This window comes from Melitaea cinxia, chromosome 15, assembly GCF_905220565.1.
Source record: "Melitaea cinxia chromosome 15, ilMelCinx1.1, whole genome shotgun sequence".
In the NCBI taxonomy this organism is placed as follows: domain Eukaryota; kingdom Metazoa; phylum Arthropoda; class Insecta; order Lepidoptera; family Nymphalidae; genus Melitaea; species Melitaea cinxia.
Window position 1 is genome coordinate 10,406,084 of NC_059408.1, and position 9,900 is coordinate 10,415,983.

The 9,900-nt window shown below is 35.8% G+C and overlaps 1 protein-coding gene across 1 annotated transcript; it reads right to left on the bottom strand.

The window, feature by feature from the left end:
• Positions 1 to 7,077: 7,077 nt before the first annotated feature.
• LOC123660158 lies at positions 7,078 to 8,110 on the bottom strand. The gene is made up of 2 exons (XM_045595260.1): positions 7,958 to 8,110; positions 7,078 to 7,704 (listed from the first exon to the last, which is right to left on the bottom strand). Exons 1-2 carry the CDS (start codon positions 8,108 to 8,110, stop codon positions 7,078 to 7,080), a joined length of 780 nt encoding a protein of 259 aa, XP_045451216.1.
• Positions 8,111 to 9,900: the final 1,790 nt, after the last annotated feature.

Here is a 9,900-nt window from a genome sequence, read left to right on the forward strand (position 1 = left end):
GTATAAATCACCTTAATACAAAAATTGCAAATAAAATCAACCAAATCAACTCTTCGTCAATCGTCTGCTTGATGATTTGAAGTACTCCTCGAAATGTTTGTGGCATATACGAATGGAATTGTAAATATAATTGTTTCCTTTTTCTTGAATTGTACTGTCAAGTACAGATTTCTATTGGTTAAACTTCTCTGTATGAGGATATTCCCATTTGGGAAAGCGATGTAAAGGTCTAGAAATTTTTTAATATTCTTAAAATATTGCTTTATACATAAAAGTGATACTAAAGCCAAATAGTAATGAATTCTAAATGCAATTAAAGCAAAGAGCAACACGGAGGGGAGTAGCCATTTATAGGCGTTCCCCTCTGTCAAGCTATAAGGCCAAATGGCCATATGCGTACAATAAAACTAATTGCAGCCGCACTGATCACTAGACTAAATCTAGTTGCGCGATTGAATCAACGTCCTTCAAAAAATGCCGAATTGTTCTGTTTTTTGCTGCAAAAAGAGATCTGCCAAGTCAAATTTATTAAAACATGGCGTTTCCTTTCATACGTAAGTATTAAATCACATTATTACTTGTATACTTTTTTTAAACCTTTTTTAAACTTAAAAATTACAAATATTATCGGTCGTGTTGACTCGATTTGTTTACCAACACAGGCCGCTCACCCTCATACAATATACGGATCGGTCGAGCGACTGATCGGAGTATATTTCCGAGAAGTCACTGTCGCCGAGCGATAGTGTTGTTACCGGTTTGTTTGTAGATGGTTATCGATAAAAATGGCAAAGGCAAAAGAGGAGACAGACAAGAAGAAGAAGAAGAAGAAGAAGAAGAAGAAGAAGAAGAAGAAGAAGAAGAAGAAGAAGAACGTAAGTAGACATTGAAAATGATAAATGTAACTTATTTTTCCACTCCTCTTAAAAAGCACGGAATTTATAGCAAATTATAGCAGCCTTATCATCGCAAATCGCGGATCACAATCGCAGTCGGTTCGAAGTTCCATTGAGTGTCGTGCGGGGTTTGATGGTGACGGGGGTTGACAAACATTTTACCCTCTTGTTTCGCATTTGTTCTTATTATTTGTACCTTTGAAGGTGTGAAGGACGTTTTGAATAACGATAGCGCCTGGGGCCGTGAAAATAACGATAGCGCTATTTATAATGATAGCGCTATTTGTAACGATAGCGCTATTTATAACGATGCGCTATTTATAACGATGCGCTATTTATAACGATGCGCTATTTATAACGATGCGCTATTTATAACGATGCGCTATTTATAACGATGCGCTATTTATAACGATGCGCTATTTATAACGATGCGCTATTTATAACGATGCGCTACTTATAACGATGCGCTACTTATAACGATGCGCTACTTATAACGATGCGCTATTTATAACGAAGCGCTATTCATAACGAAGCGCTATTTATAACGATGCGCTATTTATAACGATGCGCTACTTATAACGATGCGCTATTTATAACGATGCGCTATTTATAACGATGCGCTATTTATAACGATGCGCTATTTATAACGATGCGCTATTTATAACGATGCGCTATTTATAATGAAGCGCTATTTATAACAATGCGCTATTTATAACGATAGCGCTATTTATAACGATAGCGCTATTTATAACGATGCGCTATTTATAATGATAGCGCTATTTATAACGATGCGCTATTTATAACGATAGCGCTATTTATAACGATGCGCTATTTATAATTTATTTATAACTTATTCCTGGAGTACCCAGGGCGGATCGCCCGCGAGAAGCGTGGCCGCCGTCCACGACACCGTACGGTATACACGTATCGCTCTCACCGCTATGGGGTCTCCTCAGGAGGGCCTTGTTACTGCGAGTGGCGAGAACGTCGGTGAACACGAGGGCACCGTACAGTGCCATGCTGCGCACTATGCTGACGTAGAGACGCCGACACGGCGAGTCCTATCCGCCTACGTTGGGCAGAAGTCTGCCCAGCGCGGCGGCGGATTTCTCAAGCCTCGGAGCGAGCTGTGTAAATTTCGGACCTGTAATGAATTGTGGAAAATAATACTAATTACTCGATAACAATTGTAGATAATTTATTCAAGCCTCAAACCAATTCTATAATCACTTGAATCTAGATTCTCACTAATTATTAGCTTTAAGTTTCAAACCATTTTTATATAGCCGATCAATAACTGTTTCCAATGCTTTTATATGTGCAACTCTATTTTTACCCTCCATTTTGACGTCATCTAGGAAAATTTCTACGTTAGGTATGTTGCCTAAAAGTGAACACATAATTCTTTGGAAAATGCCTGGACTCGATGCTAAGCCATAACTAATCTATTGTATTTGAATAACCCCCTATGTGTGCTTATAACTGTATACTCCTTCGATTCATCGACCTCTATTTGATTATACGCCTGTGATAGGTCAATTTTTGAAAAATAAGCCGAACCGCTTAATCTAACTAAAACATCTTCAATTCTGGGTAAAGGAAAGCGATTGATCAGTAAATTCGGGTTAACCGTTGTCTCATAATCAGCGCAAATTCTCAAGGAACATCGGCCTTGCTCACCGGCACCAGTGGCGAGGCCCAGTCCGAGCAGTCGACGGGTTCGATGATGCCGCCCCGCAGCATCACGCTCAGCTCAGCGTCCACGCGCGCGCGCATCGCGTACGGCAACGGCTGCGCACGGTGGAACACCGGCACCGCGCCCGCGCGCAGTCGCAGCGTCGCACGCCCGCCCGTCTCCTGATCTAGCCAGCCGTCGATTTTTTTCTTATACCTGTTTATCAAATTAGATATGTCCTCATTAAATGACACATCCTGATCTAAAATTTAATTCGATCAACCACTGCCTACCTAAAAGCGATGTTTTGCCACCTTCTATTACAAATAATTCCAAATTGTTACTGACACTTTTAAATTTAACAACTGCTTTTATGACACCTGCGGGTTTAATTCTCATACCATTATAAAAATTTAAGACAACATCTGGGTATTCGAGTTTTAAATGTCTAAATTTATTTTTGTATGTAACACTAACTTATACATGAAACTGCCGAGCCAGTGTCTACTTCCATATTAATTACATGATTTTCAATGGAAATCAGTAACTTAACCGCTCGATAATCCTTTAAGCAGAGATGATGGAAGTCCTCTTCCACATCTTGCTCTACTTATTGAGCACTGTCCGCCATCAGTGCTGCCACTTTCGGGGCCGTCGGTGCTGCCACTTCGCCCAAGTGTCGGGTTTGTATCATCCTGTCACCCCGGTCCATTTTGTACTGCTGCCTACGGAACCTGTTAACACTGTTCGTTAAACACACCCGTCTCAAATGTCCCGATTGTCCGCACTTACTGCAAACGTGATCACGAAATCTACACGTTCCGTAGTCGTGATCAGTCGCTCCGCAGCCCCCGCACGATCGCTCGTCCTTTCCGCCGGTATGGAAAGCTCCCGAGCTGCTCACACCACAGCTGGTACACCCTCTGGATGACCACCCATGCACCTGGGGGAGGGGGGGGACTCTTCGTGGGCCGTGTAAGAGGAGGGCCTCCATTTTCAATAGGGACACCCTCACCCAGACCCAGTGCCAGTGCCAAACACGGCGGCATGTATATTAGTCGCTCTTCATTAATGAGGCAGGCAATTATGCTATTATTATATAATATGTATATAGTTAAATACCATAGATTAAGTTGTAAATTAGAATAAGCCACCAGATTTTATAAATCAGTCTTAGTATTTGGTAAAGAGTTTAAACATAGTAATAAAAGTTAGTTTAATATTTATACGAATAAACAATCTGTTAGTACCTATACGCATCATAATAAGTAATAAAACTTGTTAACATAGATTAATCACACTTTAAGACCCAATAGTGTAAAAAACAGAATAAAAATAGTATAAATTTAAATTAGCCAAAATTAAAATAATTTGAAATGGGGATGATAACGTGACCAAAAAAAAAAAAATAGAAAAAAATTACATCGTACAAAAATCTAATATATAAAATTCTCGTGTCGCGGTGCGCAAAACTGTCTATAAACGGTGTAATTTTTAAATTTAGATAGGTTAGGGTTTTTTTGTAACAAAACTATTTATTTTATTTATTTATTTATTTATAGAACACCAACAAAGTATACACCAAAATTTCAAGTACATATACAATAACAGTAGAGTCTGAGTGTAACTTTAATTATAGGTGATAACTACATTAAATTTGAGTAACATACACTAATAACACACATAAATAACATACATATGACAAGAACTTAAGACAGTGTTATACAGTTAAATTACCTACATTACAAGATTGAACAAAAGAAGTCAAAATATTAAAGAGAAATAATTTGTAAAATACTAAAAATTGATCACTTTGCTGATAAATACAATTTAATCATTATTTTAAATTTAAAATTTGTGTCGTTAAAAATATCTATGTCTAGATTTTTTTGAAATAATGCTGTAGGATCTTATCATCCTGTTTAAAGGTGCCTGATAACCCAAGTTAGAACAAGCTGAGGTACGATAAAATAGCATTCGTTTATTGACACGTAGACAGTTAGTAGGTGCCGATAAGCAAACAGAACTAAGCAAAACAGGACAATCCAGTACACCATTAATTAGTTTATGCAGAAACAGGTTGTCAAGCAAGCATCTTCGACTTTCGAGAGTGTTCATATTAAAGGGACTCAATCTATCATGATAATGCGGTGTTTTATTAGCTAAGCCAAATTTAAAAGTAAGGTGCCACATAAAACGTTTCTGAATGCGTTCCAATCTAGAAATATAAATATTGTAAAAAGGGTTCCAAACAACACTACAGTATTCGAGCCCACTGCGAACGAATGCGTTATATAAAGCTATAGTAGTTTGAGGGTTGGTGAACTCGCTACTATTCCGCAGTATAAATCCCAGATTCTTGAAACCCTTGCTACACATTCCTTCGATATGATTATTAAATCGTAATGCACTATCTAGCATTACACCCAAGTCGCGAATAGTATGTGCCGTTTTCAAAGTGTAGTGATTCAAACTGTATTCCCTTTGACTCACTAATTTATGTCTGGTAAAGCACATTACATGACACTTTTATGGTTTAGACTCATACCATTAAAATTACACCAATCCATGATACGATTCAAATCACTTTGAAGTCAATCAGTATCATCAGGTGAGGAAATAATGCGAAAGAACTTAAGATCGTCAGCATACAATTTTTGAGTATAAAAAGCATTCATTTATATCGTTTATAAATATGTTGAACAATATCGGTCCCAGGTGAGAACCTTGAGGAACTCCCGATGACACGTTGTATGCGTTAGATAAATAGCTATTTACTACAACAATCGATTCTCTTTTGCTAAGGTAAGATTCAAACCAATTTAGCAAAATACCCGTTATACCGTATTCATAAGTTTTTTTTAAAGAATAGTATGAGGAACCCTGTCGAAGGCCTTGCTGAAATCTGTATAGATAGCATCGATGCTTTGGCGAGAATCAACTGCCGTGGAAATGACGTTTATAAAGGATACCAAGTTTGTCGATGTTGATCTACACTTGAGAAACCCGTGCTGATGAGGACTTATAACATGTTTAATGTGCCATGTGATAATAGGACATAAAAGTTTTTCAAAAATTTTGGCAAATACTGATAGGATGGAAATGGGCCTATAATTGTTAACGTTTTCGGTATCATCGCTTTTGAACAAGGGGACTATTAAAGCTCTCTTCCAAACAGCCGGAAATGTACCAGATGATAGTGACATATTATAAATTACCTGCACCTCTATGAAGATCTATTCTTTTCAAAACATTTATTAGCCTATCAGGGGCAACAAAAATATTATTCAAGCATGTATTACTTCCAGCTGAAAAATCATGAAAAGAGTTATTTGAAACTACATTATTGCTATTATATACGGAAGAAAAATGTTCCGCAAGTAAATTACATATATCAGGTCCATTAGTAGCAGTTTTACCATCTAATTCCATTCGTGATGGATAATTACTTTTATCCTTTCTGTTACCTTTATAGAACGTCCAAAAGAACTTGGGATTTGACCGCAAAAGACTTTCAAGACTAACCTTGTACTTAATAAAACAGTGTGATTGTAAATTCAAGCAGCGTTTCCTCAGCAGCTCGAAGGATATCAGGTCGAGGGGATTATGATTATAATTACGCAATTTGATTCTGAGATCATATTTTTCCTTTAATAACCTTTTTAAGCTATTTGAATACCAAACAGGATATTTAGATTTCGTAGTAAATTTTTTAGGAACAATTTTGGTAATAATTTTACTAATTGTTTCATAAAACAAGGAAACCATAGCGTCAACTGAATTGAGATTCTTTATAATATCGTCCCAAGATACAGAGCTAAGTTCCGAAACCATGCGTTCATAATTGGCTTAAAAAACAAAATCGTACATCAGATTTATAGGTCAAGTTTTTAAATTGAGCGTACCGTTGTATTGCATGAGAGAGTTCAGTGTCAAAAAGTCTGAAAACATACCGTGTATTAAGCTACTGCCAGGTTGAAAGATATAATTTTCACCAAAGTCGGACTTAGACCAGCTGATATTACTGAAGTTGAAGTCTCCAGCAATTAATATTTTACTATTAGGGAAATTGTCAAATAAAAAATTAGATCCATTAATAAATTGCTCTAGAATATGTTTTTGGATAGGAGGCGGAAGATACACAGCTCCCAATATAAACATTTCAGAGCTGTTATTAGCATTAATAGTTTCGACAGATACCCACAGATCCTCACACTTCGATTCATAAGCAGAATGTCTTTTAGAATTAAAAATTTTTAGAAATAGCAATGAGAACACCTCCGCCAATATTATTACAATGAAAACCAGATGTCTCCCGGTCTCTCCTATAAACTACATAACGATGGTCAAACAGTTCCGAGACAAATATACTGCTATTCAACCATGTCTCTGCAAGAATATATCAAAATCGTTACAAACCAAATTAGCAAAGAAAGCATCAGTCTTTGTCCTTAAACCTCTTATAACCTTAACATTCTGATAAAAAGCAAAAAAAAAAAAAACAAACTAAAACAAATTTTGCAATGTAAGAGTATCTTTAACTAAAACATATTTGGCATTATCAGATTTCCGCATAAAAATTCTACCATTTCGAACCCAAACATATTTATATGATAGTTCCTTCGCTTTGATCCGTGCTGCAGCGTGAAGAGATTTATTTTCGGCCGTTAGATTTTCAACAACGTAGATAGGCAACGCCTTCTCAGAAGCTATACCGAGATGACTGGTATTCAATTTTTCATTGGGGTTTTTCTGGTTAAATGTGATCGATGAAGCCAAAAAGGTGTCTCTCAGACGAGGACTGCTGAAACTAACCAGCACTGATCGTGGTCGGGTGGAACTAGTGTTCATTTTAGCGACTCGCGAACAGTAAAAAATGTCTTCTACTTTGACAGGGCAATTTATAATCTTACCCAACTGCTGAACGAGGCTTAATATATTTTCATTGCGGTGCTCCGGAACACAATTAATTTCTATATTCTTAGCACGAGACTGCTGATTAATCATACTAAGACGCTGCGCCATATCGCGGGTTGTGGTGCGCAATAAGTCATTTTCTTTTTGTAAAGAGATCAAATTACTCTTTTGAGATTTAATTTCCTTTCTCATACTGTCGTACTCATTGCTTAAAAACTGTAGTGATTATTCAAATACGCTTACTTGGTTTTTAATTTCAAGCAGCTGATTGTCCAAAGCAGATCGCAACTCATCCCGAATAATTTCTCTAATAATGTCCGGAGAAATACATGTGCAATTAATTGAAGATGACAGTTTCGATCTTAGCGTAACATTTTCATGTACTATGTGTAGCATTCGTAGTAGTTGAACGAACTGGTGTGTTCGTATTATTTGTTTTTGGCTCTTTAGAGCGACATGTTGGACATACCCATTTAGATTTGTGAGCTACAGAAAAACTGCGAAATGTTTTCTTCGGTATATTTAAACAATCATAATGGTAATAGTCGTAGCAACTCATGCAATGCATTGCCTCATCCTCCTCCACATCACAAATGCAGCCAGCACATTTAAAAGATGGCATTATTAAAAAAAAAAAAAAAAAAAAAATAATTCAAAAATTTTTAAAAATCAAAAGCAAAAAGTTTACAACTATCTGACTTGATCTTCCAACCTAATATTGTGATCAGCAATTTAATTAAATTTTGAGGGTACTTGTATTTTCACTTTACACAGCAGGTTAGACATTAATGTTTTTTTCCCAATTTACTATGTAATGTTAATTTAAAAACACTGACACATAATTAAATCTTAAAACAATCACACTTTTGAACACTTTTTTGAAACTAAGTATGCAAAACAATTTTAAAAACGGAGCAAGTTATAAACGATGTTTACACGACTTTGACAGTTGATATATCTATAAACGGACTATGTCTATAAACGGTGTAATTTTTAAATTAGATAGGTTAGGTTTTTTTTTTTGTAACGGAATTATGGCCATAAACGGCCTCTTTCTGAAGTCAGATAGATTATGGTATTTTTTTTTTATTCATATCATGTTTTTCACTTCATTATATATTTTTTATTTATTTACTGTCATATAAAATGAAATAAAATATTGAGTACTTTTCGTATATAACAGTAAATAAATAAAAATAAAATATATTTAAGTAAAAAACATAACATGAAACAAGGCTGTATAGTCTTAGACCTTTGCCTTTACAGTTATTTAAATAAAAACAATGAATTTATGCTTACACTGTTTTGAAGCGAAACGATAAGTGGCCTGTCATTTTTTATTTAAACATCTATTTCTCAGTTGTTAAACATTAGTTGTATCGTTTGTTAAATAACCGTGTGAAAACGTTAAATTAACGTGTGAAATGTTAAAATCATGTGCGAAATGTGAAAATAACATGTGAAAACTACGGAACGGAGCATGAGTAACGTAAGTTGTATCGTTTGTTGATCTTGGAGTCGAGATCGTTTTTATTTTGAAAATAACTTATGAAACGTGAAAATAGCCTATGAAATGTGAAAATAGCCTGTGAAATGTGAAAATAGCATGTGAAGTGTGAAACAAAACGCGTGTGAAATGTGAAAATAACGTGTGAACGCTGCGAAATTCTTTTTCTAACCTTAAAACTTTAACCATGGATATCTCCATAACCATGGGGTTTTGAAGTGTGACACTGAAACCAGGGGTAGCGTTCCCCACCCTCGCTCTCCTCTTTCCCCAACCGTCCCGAAATTCGGTTTTTCCTAATCTAAAGCTTTACCAATAATTATTTAGTGTAGTAAGATTGATTGGCATTTATATTTAATTTTGGTTAGCAATAAAAATAGATTGCGTTTTTTTTTTCAAGACAGTTATAAAAATGAAGCTATATATATGACACTATCCCAATATTACTAAATAGGGATCCCTTTCTTTCGAATTTTTGTTTTTCTAATTTAATTTTGCAGTTAGGTATTTTTTGGCATACCAGCACATGGGTCACTCATTGCTGCTTTTACATATATTCAGCCGCATGTACACCACAACTACATTTTAAACAATAAACACATTTAAAAAACATTTACAGATTGTGAAGTAATGCAATGGGCGGACTTATAGCTATTTAGCCATTTCTTCCAGACAACCCAATTAAAGGAAGGATAAATTTAATAGAATCTTGGGACAGGGTAGGTGGTGCAGTTATATGATAAACTTATATTCCGTGTTTTTGGAAGAGCCTTATTTAATATGTACGATTTTATTTTTGTGTTACCCACACATTAGGAATTCTAAACATTTTTAAATATCATTTCAAAAGTTGACCGCTCCAGCGGGGAACGAACCCGCGTCTCCGGCTGACCGTGTCGACGCTC

Bases quoted from the DNA above. Each gene is read 5' to 3' on its own strand.
- LOC123660158 (XM_045595260.1), bottom strand. From the start codon at position 8,110: ATGCCATCTTTTAAATGTGCTGGCTGCATTTGTGATGTGGAGGAGGAT. The intron at 7,705-7,957 runs GTATGTCCAACA...TAATCACTACAG, and splicing joins TAGCTCACAAATCTAAATGG to TTTTTAAGCAATGAGTACGA.